Source organism: Poecilia reticulata, linkage group LG15, assembly GCF_000633615.1.
Source record: "Poecilia reticulata strain Guanapo linkage group LG15, Guppy_female_1.0+MT, whole genome shotgun sequence".
Classification (NCBI taxonomy): domain Eukaryota; kingdom Metazoa; phylum Chordata; class Actinopteri; order Cyprinodontiformes; family Poeciliidae; genus Poecilia; species Poecilia reticulata.
In genome coordinates this window covers 15,309,250-15,332,151 of record NC_024345.1, presented here as the reverse complement: position 1 = coordinate 15,332,151, position 22,902 = coordinate 15,309,250, and the positions used below count along the sequence as shown (strand labels likewise).

At 37.9% G+C, this 22,902-nt stretch overlaps 2 protein-coding genes across 2 annotated transcripts; one reads left to right on the top strand and one right to left on the bottom strand.

Annotated features, from left to right (window-relative positions):
* The first annotated feature begins 6,349 nt into the window (after positions 1-6,349).
* cuedc2 (CUE domain containing 2) lies at positions 6,350-10,177 on the top strand. The gene is made up of 9 exons (XM_008429505.2): positions 6,350-6,478; positions 7,081-7,168; positions 8,217-8,360; positions 8,469-8,530; positions 8,628-8,752; positions 8,856-9,023; positions 9,531-9,595; positions 9,684-9,744; positions 9,833-10,177. The coding sequence occupies exons 2-9, from the start codon at positions 7,095-7,097 to the stop codon at positions 9,977-9,979; spliced, it is 846 nt and encodes a 281-aa protein (XP_008427727.1). The 5' UTR covers positions 6,350-6,478; positions 7,081-7,094; the 3' UTR covers positions 9,980-10,177.
* A 2,987-nt stretch (positions 10,178-13,164) lies between these two features.
* On the bottom strand, positions 13,165-22,902 carry hif1an (hypoxia inducible factor 1 subunit alpha inhibitor). The gene is made up of 8 exons (XM_008429504.2): positions 22,444-22,902; positions 17,791-18,041; positions 17,221-17,369; positions 16,408-16,553; positions 16,209-16,315; positions 15,203-15,266; positions 15,004-15,114; positions 13,165-14,699 (listed from the first exon to the last, which is right to left on the bottom strand). The coding sequence occupies exons 1-8, from the start codon at positions 22,621-22,623 to the stop codon at positions 14,643-14,645; spliced, it is 1,065 nt and encodes a 354-aa protein (XP_008427726.1). The 5' UTR covers positions 22,624-22,902; the 3' UTR covers positions 13,165-14,642.

Below are 22,902 nucleotides of genomic sequence, written 5' to 3'. Positions count from 1 at the left end.
TCCATCTCTAATGTGGAACCCCAGAAAACTCATTTACGCCGCTTCTGTCCAAAATCTTGTTCTTTCAGTCACTACCCATAGCTTATGATGGCCGTGGATGTGAGTAAGAATGTAGTTTTTGTTTCTAAAATATACCTTAGTTTAGTCACAAGTCATAAGCTATCTGTAGGTATCTTTAGTTGCGGTCAGCTAAATCTTTGGTAACACTTTATTTGAAGGAGTGTGAATAAGACTGACATGAATCTGTCATAAACATAACATAACACCTGTCATGAACATGAATAAGCCTTTATGAATATTTATGACTGTTGTCATAAAGCGTCATTCGGTAAATTATGACACTTTTAATACAAGGTTGACATTATTCAAACTGTCTTTGTTATGACAACTTGACATTAACCAATAAATCATTACTGTTTAAACTTTACCTTTAATAACATAAAGTTACCTAATTTTTAAAGTGCAATCAGTAATACTTTTATAACAAATTTATATCAGTAATGATATAAATCGATCAAAAAGGTTGATACATCTGACCAATATGCATGTAAACGTTCAACATCATGAAAAAACATACTCCAGATTATTACGGATATGTTCAAGTTAGCCAAGAATTTGACTAAATGTTCACCGGCTCGGCTCAATATTTTTCAACACTTATACTCCGCTAACATGCTAAGCTAACAATGCTATAACCGAGCCCTGTGGCGAACGTGGCGTCTATCATACAGGTTGAGCTCAACTCAAAATAATAGTTATAAACCATCTCAGAAAAAAAGTAACTTACCAAGCGCAGTAAATAACTCAGACATGTGGAAAGTAAATAGTCCTGAAATAACTTGACTTCTGTCGCTTTGCTTAGGTGGGAATCTGTGATTCTGGGGGCGGAGTCAGTGAATTAACTCCTTCAGTGTCATAGCCGCTGGTGGAGGTCAGAGTTAAGAAATAAAGAGTTATTGATTCCATTTTAACACCTCTAGATTTGATACGGAAACACTTTGTTTTAACAGTGGATTTCAACTAATAATAATATACACCCTGGAGTTACATAAACAGAATGTGACTCTATTAGAGTAAAATTTACTCTGCTTTTGCAGAAAGTCTACTAACACCAAAACATTTAACACTTTTTGAATTTGCTGTGTACAGATCTTTAGGGCATGTTAAAAAGTGTTGCTGCCTGTGCACCGCATCTCTCACAATGATATATTTATGCCAGGTACATGCAATATCGCTTCAGAAGCAATACAAGTCATATGTTGCAGAAAAGACTAAGTACATTGTTTCACTGTGAAGTTTGCACCTAGAAAGATTTACTCTCATTAGCATGCCAGAAGCTGAAACCAAAAGTGAAACTGACAGCTTGACCTACTTTCTGAGCAAGTCAGCTAATAATTACCTGACAGCTTGAGGACTCTCTTACAACAATTAAAAGTCACTCTCAAGCTGTCTGTTGATCATTAAATAGAAAACTAAAAATAAAACGAAAGTCCCATTAATTTTCTCACATTTGGACCTATGTGAAATTTGTGTTTCAATACATCAGCATGCATAGCAAGATCAGAAACAGCCGGACAGAAGTGTCGACTTTGCTGCTTGTTTTTCCACAAGACAAAAATCAGATCTGATTGGAATTGTCTTCCTCCGATGGATGATTTTTTTTTTCTTGTTGTTTGGTTTTGATCATCGTTTTTATGACAGTTCCAGTCATTCTGCATGACAATTAATGAATATCGTGTAGTTTTATCTCTTCATAGAAAACAACTTTCATCTTTATCAAAAAGTGCGGTGAAAATTATTTCTTCTACACAACCAACACTGGCTTTCAGGGGCGATCCTGTTGGTGTGGAAGCCCAAAGCAGCGGCTTAGTTTCCTTACGCCTTCGGTCCTGCAGTTGCCTTTGCAGTGCACGGCTTGAAGAGTTAAAAAGAATAAAAAGACCATGAACAGGCTTGGGGAACAGAAGGCCACGCATTTCCAGTAGAGGAGGATCCGATCAGCCTTTTCTCTTCAAACCACACAATAACAAATCTCATGCTTCAAGGGCAATCCCCCAAACACTCTTTGAGTTGAAAAATATTAATGTTTGAGGTCACTTCACTATTGCTTCTGCAAAAGTCTATTGCTTTTTGTTTTCGACTGATTCTTAAAACCAAGCAGAGAGAGAAAATCTGATCAGTAAGTCAAAGATCTGATTGAAGATAGGTTCTGATTAGAAAGCAGACCTTATGTTGTTGTAGAAGCTGAATCTAATTAAACTCCACTGTGCTTCAATTCACTCTGTAAATGCGCCTTTTGTATTAGTTCTGAGCTGATACGTTAAGTGTTAAAAATCTTAACAAAACCTCTGTCGAGTGAATATGTTGATCTCATCACCGCCGCGCAGGTGACTCAACTGAAAACATTAAATAATTTGTGCCGTTGATGCAAAGAAGATCGTTCGCTGAGAAAATACAATAAAATCTAAATATGAAGTCACTCTGGCTGAACCGCAAATCGAACGCTAATAAGAGAAAAGTGTTCCGACAGACAAGTCTGAGCATCATTGTCTAAACCTGAGGAAAAGGTAATTAATTTGGCAGGAAATCCTTCAGTGTTTTTGTAAGTCTGATGAAAACTGTTAAAATGATTTTTTTTTCACTCTCAGACATCACATCAGACAACCCCCAATCCTCTTTGTTTCTGTGAAAATGGAAATGTGTGCCACCAGTACAATATCCACATTATGAGCACTGCCTCAACATTGTTGGTCGACACGCCTGATTGTCCCCTTGCCTGTGAGAGTGTGGAAGTATAAAAGCACCTAGTAGAGTTTATCTCTTACTTTCATTAATATGAGGCTTTTATAAATAACTTCTTGTTTTTCTTTTCTTTGAAAATGTTGTATGTCTTTCCTATTTTTTTTTATAAAGCAATAAAAATGCATTGAAATCTCAATTATTCTCAAGTAAAGATAAAGTCCTTTTTTATTTTTGTGAAATAAAGTGTACAAAGCATGCATTCATTTTAATTGTCTAATACTATCTCTGTGCTTTAGATAGGCACACAGCTGTCACCATGACAGGCTTTTGCCACAACAGTTTGGCTTAATCTGAGAATTAGACAAAATGTTTCTGCCCAGAATGTTGAAAACTTTGCACTGCTTCAGTATTTCTCATTATTTGCTTTGTTTACTAATAGAAAACACGCTAGTTCACCTCCTGTATCTTGTGGTTGTGTCCTCAGTCTCAGTTTTGTTAAATAAAATACATCTTCCCCTTATGCAACTTTGTAGTGGTGCTGCGCTGACTGGAGTGAATCTTAAGGATTTCAACAAAACAAGGCATGTTTGTGCTGATGAAAGTAAAACCAGAAAAGTTTTACGAACAATTATACTTGCTCTCAGTGAGTGTTAAATAAAACATTTAGGCTAAATATGCAGCGATTGTTACATGCTCTTCCTCTGTTGCCCCTCACTCAACCCAACACAAATACAGATCCCCGGCACCATTCTGCAAAAGAAAAAAAAAAAGAAATAAAATTCAGACGAGGTCTGACACGACTAAATGTACAAAATGTCAAACTTGAGATGGTTGAAATCAGTCTAGAGTCCTTAAAAACACAGAAATAACCATTTGTATTGGCGCCAAGTCATGTGCTTTGAATCAGATATTAGCATCATCATCTGCTACACTTGGTGTTTTCTGGTCACACTGCAGAGTGACTGTACTGCCCATTCTCACTTAATGGGGCATGCAAACATGCAAAGGAAGACACTTTTATGCAAATGAGATCATTTTTGATTGTTTTTGGGGCCTTTTTTAACACATTCATGTGATGCGCAGCCAAGAGCAAAACATCCTGTGTAATAATAGTATGACAATGTAATTTTTTGAAAATCACTAAAACCACTAAATTCTAGCATATTATGACTGAGAACATGTTTGTTTAACTGTTTATTTACTTGTCTATAAATCATCATCAATTACCAATAATTCAGCAGATATGTTTCCGGTATTTCTTCAAACAATGAACGATCGCAACGTGATGATATAAAATGTCTCAAGGCTGCCATCTAGTGCTCAAACATCTTTCATGTGAAAACAAAGCAAAAGCAGAACGCTGCTTTATCTTCAGCACACTAGTTCAGCATGGGTTATTCTGAAAAGAAATTAATTATGATTAAGAGGAGAGGAAAAAGCTTAATAAGGTACAGTGTGCGGCAATATTTATTTCTGACTGAAACTCATCAGAAACTCATTATGGCACTGCCGCTAAGAACCCTATTGTCTATGTGAAAGTGAAAGAAAGGTCTAAATAGATGTTGATCTGTGGTATTCTTTTGAGTTACAATTATGTCATGATCCATCCATCCATCCATCCATCCATCCATCCATCCATCCATTTTTTTGTACACCCTTTGACCCTAGTGTGGTCGGGAGGGTTGCTGGTGCCTGTCTCCAGCTAACGTTCCGGGTGAGAGGGGGGGGTACATCCTGGACGGGTCGCACAGAGACAGAGACAGACAGGACAAACAACCATGCACACACACGCACTCACTCACTCATGTCATGATATTATAGTTAAACAGTTTTCAGGCTGCTGTTGGAATAATGCTGTAAACACACGAGGGGAACATAAAACCGAGGAGGTGCTGCCCGTTGATGGAAAGCAACGTCTCGTTACCTCAGTCGCACCCGTCTAGCCATGAGCTCAGAGTTGAAACAGAGGTCAGCCAAGTTGCGAACCCGCTCCTGTTTGTTTTATCAGGTGCATGTACCATATTTCCCGATGAAATACTACAGTCGGCAAGAGACACCCCTACGCAGCCGAGGAAACAATTGACCTGTCATTAATGATTCACAGGTACATATCTGCTATAATACCAACACAGGCGGACGTAACTGAAGAAGGCTCTGATGGCATCATTGATGGTGCCTCAGATAACACCTTGATCATCAACTATGCATGGATCTGGCAAAAGATAATAAGATAATGTCCAAGTGAGAGTAGACTTTTTACCAACCCAAGGTCGGTGAGACAACCGCAGTAAGGCAGAGAGGCAGAAAGCAGAGACAGATCATCAAACACTTATAAGGAAACAGAAGCTAAAATTGCACTGACATTTGTTGGTAAACACTTGCTAGAGTGCATCATGAAATATGACCTGAGATATAAGTTAATGAGACTTTCAGAGGCCCCTGGAAAGCATTTTCTAAAATATATATATATATATATACAAAACAGCAAAAGTCAAACTGATAAGTAACTACCAAGTAGTAAAAATGAAGAATAAAGAAACTGTAATATGAACACTGCAAAACAATCAACGTGGTGGTACACAAAACCAGAAAGCAGAACAAACAACCGAAGACAGAGCTGAGGGAAACGAGAGATAGAATAGAAACATAATGAAAACAAAAATGATTAAAATGTCGACAAAACTGAATTTAACAATTCCATACGAACGTGAGCACTTAGAGAGATCAAACACATACAATGACAATATGAATTGAGAGAAATATGACAGGAAGAAAAAGAAACTACTGAACTCAAAATTACATAAAGTATTGCTATAACAAAAAACACTGATTCTCATTTAATGCAAAATATCACTGGTTATTTTATGATTCACATTTTTTTTTCATAGTTAAGGAACTTTAAATGCTACATGTTTCATCCCACGTTTTGGTGATTTTGTAATATTTTTATTTCGTCACATTTTGCTTTTTCCCTTGCAAAAGTATTCACACCTGTTTAACTTTCCATCTCATATAGGAGATGCATCCAGTAAAATATACATATTTGGATGCATCTCCTATATGAGATGGAAAGTTAAACTGATTTTACTAGATAAACATATTTGCTAAATAAACATATTTTACTGGATGCAACTGCTCTGTCTTACAAGTATATTTTATATAGTCTACAAAGTTTAGTATTATAGTAAAAGAGGGGTGAATACAAATTGATGCCACCATTTTCAGAGTTTTGTTTGTGATTGTTTTTCTTTTACGTCACAATTATGCAACATTTTTGTTGATTTATATATCACGTGACAAAAAGTTGAAAACGCTCAAAGAAAGGTGCTATTTGTCATCTAATTTAAAGTTTTCCGATGTTTTTAGGTTTGATTTTGTGCGCCATGGTTGTCTCCAGGTAATTCAGAACAACAAAAAAAGAGAGTTTGCAGTGTCCTCGGTATTCAGAGACTCAAGAGCACCTTGTTTATAGATTATTGTTGAGCATTTTTTGTTTTTCTTTCAAGCATATGAGATAGTTATATTTTGTTTTTATATAGCCATGCTTCTTTCGCACCTTTAGCCTATCCCTGATAGGCCTCGCTGTTTACACTTAGAGGAAGTGACGTCTTCGACGTTTTGAATCGTGCGGGCTAACGAGATATATCGAGCCTGCACAACCTCTGCACTGTCCATCTCCCCCTTTAACACATCTGGGGGAAACTGCAAACTTCATGTATCCATAATCTCTGACACGGTAAGTTTTACACCGTCAAAATCGTTTAGTTTTAAATAACCCAGATTGCAGTTACCAAGGCAACTGCAATTCCTTAGGTGGCTTGCTGGTTGTTTTTGTTAGCTAACAGTGCTAGTTCTCCCGTTATGTCTATTATATAATCTTTAGCTTTTTTTACGTACAGTACGTTGTTTGCATGATATTGACGAGTGCAATACTATTAATATGCTTATATTATTTACAGAGACACGTTGTAAGTGGTTTATCTTTTGATAACGTAGCCGCTGTAATGACCATTAGCTCTTTAATGTGCTAACAGGACAACAAAGCTAACACAAAAGAGGTCATCATGTTATTCAGATGTTGCGCGGCAACATTTACATAAGATAGCTGGAGGATTAGCGTCAACATTTCTAACTTTGATGACAAAGCTTTCGGGACGACGGGGTTTTTGACGCCTCCATTAAAGTCTTTGTCTGCAACCATACTCGATAGATAAGTGACAACTTTAAAATGACCAACGCGAACCATGGTTATTTGTCGGTGGCTGTTGTGCAACATGAACACTCTGGTCATCTTCTGTGCATCGGCTGCAGCCCGCTAACCTGTATGTCGCTTTATAGCACGGGAGAACAGCATGGACCTCCACAAAATCATCCACAGTGCCCTGCACGAATTTATCCAGACGTACATTCCTGATGCAGATCTCAGGTGAGAAAACTCTCCAGACATCACAGAGAAACAAGCAGTAAAGTTCCTGAAGACAAAGTTCAAGAAGGAAACAAAACAAACTTACAGTTTGTTCAAACAGTCCAAAGAGTTGAAGATCATCTGAAAAGACTGAGACCCAACAGAAAAACAGTAGAACCGGACTGGAGAGCTGGATCACATCACAGCTCACCTGGTTTGTAGTTTTTTCTTTCAGAACCAGGAAGTAGAAGGTCTGCAGTGAAATCAGAGGCAGGTTGATAAAGGCCCGGTGTCCCAACACTCAGTGCTATTCTTAATAAAAAATATATATCTTTAGTCCTTCTGCAGTGTTGGTTTATGCCAATTTTCCCGGAGCTTCTGGTTACCCCATAAACTTAATCAGAACTGGGAGGGAAAACAACAGTTTGGTTAACTTCTGTCACATCTGCAATAATATAATGTCTGCAGGATATTTAAAGTTTATATACAATGTAAGTAAATTGTGTCTTCAATATATTTTTTTTTGTGTAAACATCGTTCTAATCTTTTTCGTAGAGTTAGCGAATACTTTGATTTCTAATCGTCATCACAATATCAGTTTATGAAAAATTACAAAGGACTGACTGTGTTGATACAATATTTGGATTGGATAATATATGCCAGGAGTACTGCGTTCAGCCTCAGCATGCCAAATATGCACGTGGCCAATTACATTGCATTTTTTGGCCCTTGAAGGTGACATCTGGCAGATTTAAGTGTCTCAAATGCTTATTGCAATAGAATGGAAATGTCCTTTATTGTCCCCCTGTGGGGAAATTCAGGTGTCACAGCAACACGTTAAGTTAAGTGGGAGCATGCACTTAAAAAGTAAAAAAAAAAAAAAAGATGCTGTGCAGGAGGGGCAAATTTATAGCATAAGACAAAAATACTATACAGTTATTAAAAATAGTACTTTATTAAAACAAATTCAGCTCAGGAGGAGCATTTAAAGAATAGTTTTTTTTTTTTTTTTTTTTTTTTTTTTTTTTTTTTTTTTGTAAACTAAGATTTAGTTATTTTCATCCTGCAGCACACTGGATGATGTCCTTCTGTCGTACATCACTGGGGTCCTGGAGGACCTGGGGTCCCAGCAGAGCGTTGAGGAGAATTTTGACGTGGAGGTCTTTGGAGAAATGCTGGAAGCGTACATACCCGGATTTGCCGAAATAGACAGGTAACACGGCCACGCTCGACTTCTGTTCTGCTCACGCAAAAGCAAGGCCGGTCAGCTGTACCGCTGTCAACTGCTGTTGATTAAAGATTATTTTTGTTTACACTCCAGTGTCAAAGTCTGTGAAATGATGTTCAGTCTGGCTTCAAAACTGGCCACTGCTCGGACGTCGGGTGAGTGTTGGTTTTTATTTTTCTAAATGATAGCTTTGTGGCGAGCCTGGTTTTTACAAACAAAGCGTTAAACTTTATCTTGTGTTGCATTTTAAAGAAAATTGTGTGCCTAAGACGGGGACAGAAGAGGTTTCTTTGAAACTCAACGCCCTGACCAGTCAGCCAGAACCAGGACAAGAACCTCCGTGCCTTAAGCCACAGACAGAGGGCGCTACAGCCAAGGTTAACAAGCCGACACACATTAGCACTGACCTCTTCAAGCTTTAAAATAGTTCTTTAATTTTAACTACGCAAATTCAAACAATAAACATGGCCCTTTTTTTAGCTGTCGGCGTCTGAGTGGGAGTCCCAAGAGCAGCACCTGCTGGAGATGTTCCCAAAGTGCAGTTTGTCCGAAGCGCGCAGCGCTCTTTCCATCGCCAAAGGAGACATGGAGGAAGCAGTGCGCCTTATCATAGAGGGTGACGTCCAGCTCAGCCCCACTCCTATTAATGTAAGCCTCTGTGTCACAGAGAAACGTTTTGCTTCATCAGTTTCTAACATCTTTAAGCTACGATGCTTGAAGAAGTATTCATGTCCTATGAATCTATTCTAAGTCTGTCGTGTTATTTGACTGCCACTTTGACAGACCAAAAAGTTGTGCTTAATGTTGAAATAGACAACATGGAAACCTTCAGCCCCCTGAGTTGTCCTTCGTTCACCAAAATTGCAGCTGCATATTTTTTTTTAGGAAAGCTTTCTACCAGCTTTCCACATATAGAGGCAGAGGATTTTCACATTCTTCTTTGCAAAGTGGCTCAAGGTCAGCCTGTTTGGCTTTAATATCAACATTCCCAGTAATTTCAAAGGAAGTCGGGATGTAAATTTTCAACTTTTAATTATGCAATACATGAAATCCATTCACGTTTCTATTTGTAGCGTAAATAAAAAGCGGTAAGAGACAGGAGTACGTCTACGCGGAGCCATAAACGACTAAACCCGTCTTATTCTGACGCTTCAGGTAAACCAAGGGAAGAGCATTTCATCACTTGCAGACCAGAAACTTAAAGAGAGCATCCTGGAGAAGTAAGTGAAACTATTAACATTATGGTTGTTGAACAGAAATACCCTCACAAGCTAATCACCGTGTTCCATCGGAATTCTGTCTCTACAGGTACATGCTAGTGGACAGTGAGGAAGATAACAAAACCCATCGACCCGTTGCTCCCAAAGACGTACGATTCTGGGTATATTCCCTTTTAATACAATTCTTTGTATTGTGCAATAAAACTTTTTTTTTTTTCCTCCTCCCCCGTTCATCAGGCTCCAAAGAAGCTTGTCCGCTACCATGGTAACCAGGTGGTTACAACAAAAGGAGAGAGATATCAACTTGTGAAGAAAAACGAGACAGACGACATGAAGAAGACCTACGTCAACCTGAAACCGGCCCGAAAGTACAGGTTCCATTGATGACGAGCACAGCACTGTGCGAGCAGCTAGTAACGGCATTGTTTACACTACTTCTTCTTTATCCAACTCATTTAACCAAAACTTGATGTATTCCCTCAAACCCTCAAGTATTAGGAAGCATTTTTCAGTGTGGCAGTGGCTTATTTTTAAGACGTTAATAACCATCATGCCTTGGATAAAACCGTTGTTTTTAAGTTGCACCGCTGTTGCTTTTTTAAACTTTTTTCTTTTTTTTTAGTCAATCTGTTATAACTTGTGTTCTTGTTTGTGTAACAAACAGCCTATCGGATTTGTTTTGGCCACCTCAGCAGGTCTGATGTCGCACTGACAGCTCTTTTTCTTTCTTCTTTTTTTGGGGGGAAATGTGGGTCCATGATTATAATATTATAATATTCATCATTTTTGTAAATAAGTGGTGCTGTTGAAGTTTGTTGTGAACATTACAGGTCTTAGTATATTTTTGTCCTTAAGTTTTCATCAAGATTCATACATTTTGTTGAAGTCTTGAGGTTGAGCGCAGTTTGCTCTGCCCCAAGACTTTATTACATCTGACAGATTCACACAGATTCATTTATTTCTTGCGCTGTTCCATTCTGTAGGACAAATATTTTAAAAAAAGTCTTTCTTGTAATAATTTAGGATTTACTAGAAATCTAAATTAATACCTAAGTTTCCTGCACAGTAAATACATTTTTCTAGAAATGGATATGCTATAACACCTTTTTGTGTAGAAAATCAGAATAGAGGATAGTGGGTATCCCCCAAATAGTGAAATATGAACCCGATGGGCTTCATTTTAAAGTCCAGAATATTTATTTTTGATATATGAATGTTTCGATATGCAGAATCTTAAATCCATTGCAACTAAGTTTCCAAAAAATGTTGGTTGGTTAAGATGCATAAGATGTACAAGGCAAAGATTTGCAAACTTGCCCTAAGCTTTTCATTTACTTTAAAACAGAAATGACATATCATATCTGATATTCATATTTCATTTAAATGATCTTTATTGTTTCTTTTGGGTTTTTTTTTGTTTGTTTGTTTTTTTTAGATAATATGCAACTGTGAAAAAACAGAACACCCCATTCAAATTTCAGCCCATTCCAACAGAATGTTCAAATACTGAGGTCACTAAAAGCCTAGTGTTTCTGACATGTCTATTCTGAGGATAAAATCAGGACAACCTACCCCCTAATTGCTAGTCTTAACCCTGTTGACTGAAATAACTTCAGTGAGCCGCTTCTTGCAGGCATACATTGGTCTGTGGAAGGTTTTCTCAATTCCCGACTTTCTCTCTGGCAAAACTTTAGTCTCCTTCGGTCTTTGTGTGCTTAAGTTTTATCAGATTTCCCTAGCCTCAAGCATACAGTTAATGATCCATCCATTTTCTTTACACCTTTGTCTCCAGTTGGTCAGGAGGGGTACACCCTGGACAGGACAAGTCCATCGCAGGGCAACACAGAGACAGACAGGACAAACAACCATGCACACACACACACACACACACACACACACACACACACACACACAACTAAGGAGAATTTAGACTGTGGGAGGAAGCCGGAGTACCCAGAGAGAACCCACGCATGTACAAGGAGAACATGCAGTCTCCATGTTTTTAGGATGTTCTCCTGGGCCAGGAATTCCACTATAGTGAATGATCATAACTGATAATTCTGTATGTGTTGCATAAAGGAAATTGCTATGTAAAAGTTAGCCATGTTTGTTTTGAGCAATTTTTAACTGCTGCTTTTAGGATTGTTTACTTAGAAATTTCTACAATGAGAGAGAATTATTTATGGTTGTAGATTTAAATTTAAAAAATTTAACTGTAGATCCAAAAACAATGCACATACAAAGATGCTGCAATGTTAAGACATTTAGGTAATTCTAAATTGACAAAGAAAGGTGTTGGTGGTTTAAAGTAAAACTAGGACAACAATCTGCTCAAAACAGCCAGTTGTTGGCCTCTGAGCAGTTTTATGTGCAACAGAATGTAAACTTAAAACGGATTTGCACAATAGGGATTCTGCAGGGTTTGCAAATCATTATTTTAGTTCTCTTTCTTTGCAACTTTTTTGGAAACGGGATTGCATTAATGAAGATTTAAGGTTGTGTGCTTTCAGGTAAACATAATACTGCTGTGGTTCTCATCTCATTTGTGTTTGTGTGTGAATTTTTCTTCACCCGAGACTGTTGTAAAAAAAAATGAGTGATCTCTTTTATCCTTAGATGTACATTTAGGACAAATAAGCTGACCAGGATTTAGTATTTATATTCCGCTCCTATTTGTTGTAATGCGCAGCTATTTGAAACCTGTGATATAGTTTCCCTGAATGTAGTATAACAGAACTGGGTGTTCAGATGATGTGATGTTATATTTATCATGCAATGGTGTTATATAGAGCATGGAGCGGATTTATCTGAAACCGTTAACTGATTTTCTCCTTTTCTATCATGGCTTCAAAAAAACTTCTGGTAATTTATAGTAAATACATTTTTGTAGAGTACCGTATGCTTCCTGTTTAGGTTCTCATAGATAGTACTGTGAGAACTCAGTACAAGTTATTTAGGTAAATCAGAGTGGACCATTTCAGTCTGCATAATGCCATCTGACAGGGTTCATACGCAGTCTTGGAAAGTGTGGATTTTGCGTTTTCATTTTTCGAAACAAAAATTGAGTTTGGAAAAATTGTTTTCCGGAATCTTTTTTTTTTTCTCCTCCCATTTTCTAAATGACAAAAACCTATTAATGCTTAATAAATGCAGTTTTGTATTAAAGAAACATGTTTCTAACAATTTGTTCCACAATTGTGAAATTCTTCTAATCAGTAATTTGACTTTTGACTCGCTGATTAAAGGTGCAGTTATTCAAAAGTTCAAAGAAGCATTTTACTAACAGTTTGTCCTAGAGCCAACTTTACACTTTGGTTGATTGGAACAGTTCTTGAGCTGGATCTAAAATACCAAACAAACCACCAAAACTTATTTTTACAAACTATAAGATACTTCATTTCTTATGCGACAGGTCTAATTCAGGATTAATTTCCTGATCTTGAGTCCTTGTCTGATTACAAGGCCCCAAGAATAAACAAACAAAAAAAAACACCTCAATCTTACAAAAGAGAAGTTCTTTATATTGAAAACTGATTCACTGAATAAACTTGACATAAAAGGAAACAGTATCAATTTCACATTTAAACCTTTTAATGCCAAAGTGAAAGCAAACACAATCACCATGATATAGAAAAGTTCAAAATCACCTTCCTTATTTTTGCCATAAGGCAAATGCATTCAGTAAACAATTCACATAAAAAACCCCCACCCAGATAAATTTTTACACATGAAACCATTTGAATTGAGTGCAATTAGTAAAATATGCGTATGCACGCCATCAGTTAACGGGACGAAAATCTGTGTCAACACCAACTTTCTGAACATGAAGCTCAATTTGTTTGGCACGCCACACGACATTCTGCTTCTTGTTTCACTCGGATCTGCAGCATCGAAAAACTGCTCAGAAATGTTTGAAGCAAAGAAACTCTAGCATCGGCCTGTACTAGGGACATTTACAGCATGTTAAAGGCTGATTAGCATTTACCTTTACACAGGCTGAGAAAAAAAAAGGTCAAAACAAGTGCATGTCAGATCATTGATAACTCAAGAGGTTACAATAATGGAGCCTAAATATTGCTTACTGATTTTATTTCTAGTTTCCTATTCTAAAAAAAAAAGGGACATCTTAACAAGCTATTTCAAACCTGACCACTAGATGGTGCTTTAAGCTTCATGCCAGCACTTGGTCTCACTAGTTCAGTCAACTGGTAGAATATAATTATCATTTGTACCTTTTTAACTTGGTGTAATTTATTACAATTTAAGAGAAACTAGTACTAGCAACTAAAGTTGCAACACTTATTTTCAGCAATCCTCTTACTGGATTTCTTGGATGCAAATTAAAGACAACCAAAAGCACTTATAAAAACTATTCATATACCTTCAGCTGCATCCTCTGCTTCACAGCCATACATTTATCATCATCATATAGCAACTGATTTTGATATTTTGAAATCATGGCCAGTCTTGCTAATAAATGACTGCACATCAGTACGAAATTACCTAATGTAGATAAATTATCGTAGAACACTCATTTCTAAAGTTGTTTTGTGATAAGAACTTACTATTGTACTTGAGCAGCAACTGTTTATTCCTTATAGATAAGGTATCTCTTTATATGTTCTCTGTAATATTTTACCCCTCATCTAAACAACAAGTACTCTTAAACAATGTTTCCTCGCAGATACAAATATTAAAACTTAAGGCCAAAAGCAGAAATTGTAAGACTTAAGGAAACACTGATTCAAGGAAATACGTCTTCATTTCTTCTATCCACAGGCAAAAAAAAAAAAAAAGCATCTTCAAGTTGGATGAAAATCCCAATGGTTTAATTCATTTTTCTTCCTTTGCTCGGCGCAGTTGTTATGATAACGGAGTTCTGAGATCGATGCAGTTATTTCATTATGGCTGATTTCGGCCATGCACTGGGGCTTAGCCCTAATGACAGAATGCACACTGAAAATAAAAATAAACACACACACACACACACACTTCACATGCAAACAGTTTGTGGAGCAGTCCATTCAGCAGTTGCAACGCTGGAGCTCTAACTGAGGCCCTGGTCATATCGTCCTTTGATCATTGTTTTTAGTAACGGCCCGACCTGCAGGGGGAGAAAACAGAGGGTTTCACAGCAGGACGATCATAGACTTACATGTGATGTAACTCTGTTCTAAACGGCAGTTCCACGGTACAAAAATGAAGTTAGCCATGAATATTCACAGTAACTGGGTTGTCGGGAGGGTCAGCGTGCCTGAGGGACTCCCATGTAACTAGTGACCTAAATATAGGTCCTATTTAAATATTCTAGAAACGGACAAAGTGACATTCAGGTGCAGACAGAGCTCAGATGGTAGCTGCAGCTTCTTTTGATGACGGTAAAGACGGGGTTAAAAGTAAGCGTTTACCTCATGGGGATCTCCCAGTGCTTCTCCAAGCATTTTCTCAATATTCCTCATGATGGCAACTTTTTGATGAGCTCGCAGAGGGTACTCTATCTTCTTCGGTGTTGGAGCTCCCTAAATAAAAGAGAAACGGGTTCAAAAGAAGTGAAGTGGGGAAGTTGTGCATTACGCGACAGCAATGTGATGATTCAAATATACGTACTTTGTACCAGAAGTTAACCGTGATGGTCACTCCGCCGTTCAACAATGACTCGATGTGGTGCCACCTTCAAAAGCAAGATAAAACACGACTGACTAAAATCTGGAAACGCATCACTTTTTCTTTTTTCTTTTTTTTTTTTATTTGAAAGTGAAATTTGCACCACAGGTTGCAAAACCAATCCAAGTGTGTGCTTAAATGTGGAATTTCTTTTAATCAACAGCAAAACGTGAAAATCCTGGAACATTTGAATCATTTGCTTACCAAGGTTTTATACAATATTTAATTTGAAATCATTTGAAAACTGAACATATTCAAACATTTTTTTAAAGAAAAATCTTTCAACTTTTCCAAAATAAAGTTTTCTTTTTTAGCAACAGGAGACAAATCAGGACTGCAAGAGGACAGGCGAGCTTTAACACTTTGCACAATAGCTCAGTGTTTGAAATGCCTGGCGTTTGCACAATCCTGCTAAAACAGCACCCTGAAGGTAGTGTTGACAATATGTTCACACATTCGGAGGACAACTGCACTAAGGGTGCTCCACCCCGACATTCTCAGAAATGTTTTCTGTGCACCTAAAATCTCGTTTATGTGGGAATGCAATACATCTGGTTTTCCTGAGAAAGGCTAAATGAAACGTCGCACTCATCTGGTGCAGAATCACTGCCTTTCTGAGGTTAGTGTGTGCTTAGCGAGCTCAGCTGTGTTTCCCCACAGAGTTGATATATGGCTTCCACGTTGTGTAATACAGTTTCAGGTAACATCACTGGGAAGCAGCAGACTCTAATTACAGGAGGCAATCAAAGTGAAAGCTATTTTCATCTAGAGCTGCATATTCCGTTGATAAAGTAATAGGTGAACTGATGTGTGAACTCTTTGATGGTTAAAAGTATAAAGACCAACAGGTTTAAAAAAAATGATGGAAGGGAGAAAACCTGCTATTCTGATAATTTTGCTAAATTGTATTAAAAATGAATTGAAAAAATCAAGGGGAAGCACATCTTACCAATACATAGGGATGTAGAGAACATCTCCAGGTCCCACAACAGCTTCATAGCCAACAACGTTTTTAAAATTTGGAAACTTCTCATAGTTAGGGTTATCAAAATCAACCTATATCAGAAGAAAAGTTGGTGAAAAACATATGAACAAGCCTATTAGCAAAATTAGCCAAACCTTAAATCACGTTAAGCAGCTTAACTTACTTGGCTCTGTCTGTCACACGGGTGATGGACAGGGTAAGAATAGAGACACTCAAACTGGTCTGGGGGGAAGAGGATGCATCTCTTATGGCCTTTTATCTGTGCAAAGAAGTTCTGCTGCTCGTCATAATGTGCCGGCGTCACATTGCCTGAGAAAATGATAAACATATACAGTAATGTGAAAAAAAAAAAAAAACAGAAAACCTGAGGCTGGAAAACAGTAAAATAGATAAGTTTTTTGGCATCTTGTGTGATGGAGCAGAAGCTGAAGGAAAATTAGTTATGTTATTTACATGCTTTTTTTTTTTTTTTTTACAAATAAAAACTACCTTTCACTTCACCATGCAAGAGCTGCAGAGCTGGTAGAGTGACTGTCTCTACCAGCTCTGCACATCTCAGTCAGACTGGATGGAGAGAATTTGCAAAAATGAGTTTTCCCAGCCTTACCACGGATTGTATTTAGGTCCGAACTGAGTTCTTCTGAGACAAATAATTGATCTAGATCTGGCTTTATGTTTTGGGTCACTATCATGCTTTGGAAGGTGGACGTCTAACTTGTTTTGTTCAGGACTGCCCTACTTTTAACTTCATCCATTTTCCATTCAGATTTAGGCAACTCCCCTGTCCCGGCTGAAGAAAAGCACATGATGCTGCCACCACCATGTTTCACAGACACAGTGTATTCAGGGCGATGAGTACACACCCTTAATACACCATGTCCTTTCAGGGCGCATATACCAGTATTCTGCAATACCAGTATTCTGCCATTCAAGCTATCATGTTTCATGGATTATAGGAAGGAAATGAGAGGCTCACCCTCCATGCCAACTAGCAGAAGGTTGGACGTCAGCGGCCCCCAGTTCAGCGTGGCTTGCTGTCTGTTGATCCAGTTCCAGTTGAAACCAAGAAAATCAACAACAATCTTCTTTCCTACTGTGTCATTCAGTGTTTGCTGCAAATAGACTCTTGAAACACATGAGGAAAGAGACATGCTTTAATTATGAGTCATGCCATTTCACATGCAGAGGGCTGAAAAACAAGCCCTGGTCCTGCTGGTATGAAAAGTGGTGCAAACGAGAGTTGGAAAAAAAAAAAAAGTTACTGCCTACAGTTCGCAAACAGTTTGGGGGGGAGGGGAGGATTGCATTAATATAAGTGGAAATTATACCAAGTAACAGTTACTTTAAGGGTCAGCGAGTTAAAAGCGAATGTCTCTTTGGTATCTGATCTGAGTATGAGCTGCCAGATCAGTCAGGTTACAGAAATAAGCCTTCGTCACATAACTGCTAAGTCACCAACTCTGTCAGGCATATCTTTTCCTCAATACTTTTGAAGGCTAAAACAGCAGAAATGTGCATTGCTCACATCACACGTCTGACAACCTACCTCTCCTCTCCTCCCTCTTCTTCTCTTTTATGCATGCTGTCCACAAACTCAGAAAATTTCATCTCCATTCGACGAGACTTGGGAACAAAGTCCATAAAGTTGCACATTTTCTTCTCATCGTAGTAGAGGAATTTGTGGTTTTCCGAACTGTAAACGGAGAAGTCTCCATTTCCAATGTTCTCCAGGAGGTATGGGATGTCCCACTTCAGTGCTGGGTATACAAGGTTGGTGTCCGTTAAAACCACCGGTTCCTGGAAGAAGATCAGGAACACTTTATTGAAATGTTACAACAAAGCCTGGTGGTTGCTATACACCTCAATGCTAAGATGATCTAATATACTTTACTTCACAGAAGTTATTTTCAAACATTTAAAAGCTGGTTAAGTCTTGAAGATGCCCAATAAAACCTGATATCTTCAAGGTGACATGCATTTATATACTGGTGATACATTGTAGTGACACCTGGAGAAAATACACTGACGTGAGCAGAAACATTCAAATGTTTCTGCTGTCAGTGTAGCCATGGCAGAAATAGCAACTCTTCTAATGTTAATTTTGTTATACGTTTTAATCATGTGAATATGAGAAAGAATCTGAAGCAGACACTGTTAACAGTAAATAAACCTGCTTACAGTAAATCTATTGAAGGACAACATGCTGCATCACGACGTTATCAGATAGTGACGTTTTTGAAAACGTGATTGTATTTTTGTTGGGGGTGGGAGGTGATAACTAGTGCACTTTATTTTCATTATTACTCGGTGATTATGTCAAAAATGCATGGAATAAGACAAAATATGGGGAAAAAACACTGACTTGTAAGATCAAAACTCTTCCAGTCAGCTACCAGTGTTTGCTGTCATTTCTGCTCTAATCATATTTAGAGTGCTTCCCCAAAAAAGGTAGATCATTTAAAAGTTCAAACCAGTTAAAAGTTTATCTTTTGGGGGACAACTGAACATTATTTCCTTCTGATATTTGGTCTCAAAAACTTTTTCCAGGTTTCAAAATAAGCTGAGGGGCAAGAACCGTCCCAGAACTTTAGCTTTTAAAATGCTATATATACTCTGCTGTAGCACCTGTAAGCTTGTATGGTGCTCTCCCAGGACAAGTGATTGCAACTCTAATGTACCTGCCTGGCACACGTTTTTAATTCAAAACAGCAGCAAGGAAACCCTACATAAAGGGCATGTTGCATGTAAAATACAGTGAACATCATCTCGTAAATTACTCGAATTGCAAAAACCCAATATTCAAAAGCATTTCATGTGTTGCTCCTTTTTTTTTTTTTTGTCGTTGTCAATTTCCCAATAATCTGATAAGAACTGATGCAACTGATGTTTTGCATCCTGAACAGAAAATGAGAATAGTCATCGTCAAAGCTGCAAAGCTATCTCACACAGTCAGTCACGTACATGTTTTTGATCATGCAAAGGAAGCGTAAATTGATTTAAAATAACATCTCGCGATTTACGTGCACCTGAGTCACGCGCATGACCGCACACACCCGGAGCTCGCGTCGCAGGCCTACGTGACAAACCGAACGTAGCCCGCTGTGCGCGCTCCCGCTGCTCGGCTGCCTGCACTGGCTCTCGGTTTCACTTTCATCGGAGGACGCTGAACTCTGCGCGGCTGCGAGGAGATGATGTGGTTGGAGGACTGTTTAAACGTAACCGGTCTGCGTTGAGATTGGCTTTTCCGCATATTATTGGCTGCAGTGGTATAAGATTATGTTTCGCGACTTATCGGTCTTGTTCCAATTAGATGGTTAAATGACGGAGGGGTGAGCCTCGTAGCCTTAATGTGATGCATCTGTACAACATGTATGTAGAATAGCCTGGTGTTCAAAGAAGCCTTCTTTACGCATCCCAAGTTGATAATCAACTTGGTCTCAATTATTAACGAAAGTAAATAGTTGAATGAATGAATACACGAGTTACTAATTTGTAGTTTTAAAATCCATTCATCAAACCTAACATCTGTTATTTAATCTACTACAAATATTTTAAGTCATGCTGCCTTTTAAACTACCAAGTTTTGGGCATGAACATCTGAAAACTATCTCCACCAGGAAAGATTTAAAGGCAAATGTTTAACACATCTGTCAGCAACAGAAGAACGCAGAAAAAGCTCACATTCAGCTAAATCAGCACCAGCTCAAGTTGCATTTGCATCACTTGAGCCAGTTTTTGAAGGTCATTTAGAAAGGAGTTCACTTTTACACAATGATTAAAGCTATTCTTGTAAAATAGTTCTCAGGAGATGAACATTGTAGTAGGTTTGTGTAACAGAGCCATTATAAAGCAGGGTAGGAAAAGAAAACCTGCTTCCTTTGAGAGAAGATGTCGGCTCTACTGTCATTCTCTAGGTTACAACATGCATCTCTGTCTGTATTTGGATTACACAAAAGATGAAATATTAAGCAACACATAAACCTTGGGACAATGCAAACAGCTCATGGACGCCCAGGGTGTTTGTGGATATTTGGGTGACGAACCTGGGCCACTTCATTTTTAATCAAGTAATATTCTCTCTTTAAAATCCTAAGAGAACAATGTCCTTTGCAGGGAATGCACTATGAAGTCATTATGCTATATCATGCTGCATCAAAGCAGAGTGTCAGAATTCTCCCAGCTTTGAATCATTAAAACCACAGGAAGACCAGAAGACCGGCAGCTTAAACAAATGAGAGATAAGTCACTGGAACCTTTTGGAGACGGGTGAAATAGGCTAAATTTCATTTGAAACTCAAACAACAGCACATTCATGAATAATTAAAGACCCAAAGGGAAATGTAAACAAAGGCTGTCTCTCCTGAACAGGCACACCTACCAGGTAAATTATTTCTGTTAAAACAAATGGCAATGAAAACAAACGGTAATATGAAGGATGTCTGTTGTGTTCAAAGCATGTCCTGTTTCGTTCTTACAGGTTTGACGTGCTTTTAATGAGTGGGAGAAATCAGCATTTCAGAGCAGTGCACATCAACTGTGCACTGCTAGTCAGCTGGCTAAAAGAACGGCGTCACCAGCTTCCCTCATGCACAAAAAAACCCAACTCATTCAGCTGTTAACACAACGCTGTTTTAAAACAGCAGGATTATTTTAAAGAAACAGGACAAAAATACAGTATAAAATGGCATGCAATAAAAAAACATTTAGCTTATGTTACTGTGTAAAATTTTATTATACCACATAGAAATATTTCATTTTTAACACTTCCATCAGTAAGAGCAAGCATTTGCATTTGCTACTCATGACTCTTTTGGTTTATTTGATCTAAGGAAAGTAGTAAAAAAAATCTCAGATCTGTTTTTAGTTGTTCCAAGTAAACTCTTCAGGATTAAACATCAACCGTCTCCACACTGGAGTCAGCAGGTGCACTCAAGCCGCTGATCGATACTCTGGATTTAGCTGACCTAGATACTCAACGGGCTTCAGTTTTGTCTGAGTGAAATAAAAGAAAAAGTACTACTTCATCTTGCTTTAAAATTAGACTTATTCACTGCAAACAATTTCTTACTTCTCCAGTCTGAAAATTGGCAACCAAAAAGAGAAATAAAATAGGTTTGTATACTAATCACACACCACAATGCAAACCATTTACAAAAAAAACTCCTCTGCACATAATTTGGGTGTTATCGTCCGTATGTCCTCCAAATTCTAAAACAATACTTCTGACTAACTGAATCTCCTAACTGAAATCTACACCACCTATATTTATGACATCAAAATTTGTGGGACATCTTACGTCAGTCCTTGCAGACATTTCAGCTTTTGACCCATAAATATAACAGTTTACAAGACTTGTAATCCTGACTACTGATTTATTTTTTTGTAAGCCAGTTACACAAGGACAGAGCACAGAATGTAGTTCATATTTATTTAAAAAATGCTGGGGTTTTTTCATATTTATCTCATGTTAGACTTATATGAATGAATAAATGTTTTAGTTATGTCTGAAGCTTTGGAGACCACCGTCTTCCATTACAGATTATGTATGGTTTATATTCTGTTTGTAAAACATTTAAAACCATTACTTTAATATATTGTTTAGCATTAATAACCAGGTCCATTGTTAAAGTACTCCCGGTGCAGTTGAAACTGTTGACCTTAAGAGGTTGAGACAAAAAAGTAATAAAATGTCCTTTTTCAGTCTCTGAACAAAAAATAATAGTACAGACCTCTGAAATAATAAACCCAAGATGTAAAGAGTCAAATAACACATAAAAGGTCATCTAAATGTAGATTTTTTTTTTTTTTTTTTAAAAAGACCATTTCAATTTGTTTTTAGAAAACTGTATTATGAATTAGTCTGGAAAATTGTGGCCTTTTTCCTCTCTTAGCTTTCTTTTATTATATATAATTAACCACACCAGAAAAATAAAAAGTAATCCGAGACAAAATAGAAACAGTGTGTATCAAAAAAGGAAATAAAATACTTCTCATGCTCTTCGATAGATTACTTTCGCTATTATTAACCTCGGTGTTCGTGTTTATACTTTTTTTTTTTTTTTTGAGCCAAACAGTCGGACTTATTTTTCAAGTTCACGTTTGCATTTTTCAATATTAAATGTTCGACGATTCTTTAAACTCTAATGAAAAGAAGATTTGTATATAAAGTTCCAGTAACCTAACCCTGCAGCTGCGTTACCTCGTTGTTTATAAGCATCTCTGCTCTGGGATCCGTGTAAGACAGCCGGGGAATGGGCTTGGTTGGGAACGAGTATTTTCGGAGCTGGGACTCATCCCATTCCCGGCTGTGCACGTCGGAGAAAGCCGCTCCGTCGTCGCTTGTCGCCGCATCGGCCTCCACAACAGTCGCCGCTGCCATGGTGGTTCAGCGAGCCCCGCTTTAGCTGCCGTACCTCGGTCCACCTCACAATGAAAGCGTCCACCAGCTTCTCCTTTCCTTTTTTTACATTCATATAAATATACAGCGGAACTACCTGGGCAGCCTCACTCCCTGCTCAGGTTTATTGATGAATAAAATAAAATAAGAGGGCTCCTGCCGCCCAGTAGTAGCGTTTCACCACGGATCTGTTTCGTGTATGAATGTTTACACGCTGTGGTGACAGGAGGGAGCAAACAAAACTACACGGGCTGCAAAATA

What these genes read in the sequence shown, in the direction of transcription:
- cuedc2 (XM_008429505.2), top strand. Translation starts at nt 7,095, where the DNA reads ATGGACCTCCACAAAATCATCCACAGTGCCCTGCACGAATTTATCCAG. An exon ending in ATTCCTGATGCAGATCTCAG is followed by an intron (nt 7,169 to 8,216) that starts GTGAGAAAACTC and finishes TTCATCCTGCAG; the next exon opens with CACACTGGATGATGTCCTTC. An exon ending in GGCCACTGCTCGGACGTCGG is followed by an intron (nt 8,531 to 8,627) that starts GTGAGTGTTGGT and finishes TGCATTTTAAAG; the next exon opens with AAAATTGTGTGCCTAAGACG.
- hif1an (XM_008429504.2), bottom strand. Translation starts at nt 22,623, where the DNA reads ATGGCAGCGGCGACTGTTGTGGAGGCCGATGCGGCGACAAGCGACGAC. An exon ending in TCTGCTAGTTGGCATGGAGG is followed by an intron (nt 16,554 to 17,220) that starts GTGAGCCTCTCA and finishes TCATTTTCTCAG; the next exon opens with GCAATGTGACGCCGGCACAT. An exon ending in CGGTTAACTTCTGGTACAAA is followed by an intron (nt 15,115 to 15,202) that starts GTACGTATATTT and finishes TCTTTTATTTAG; the next exon opens with GGAGCTCCAACACCGAAGAA.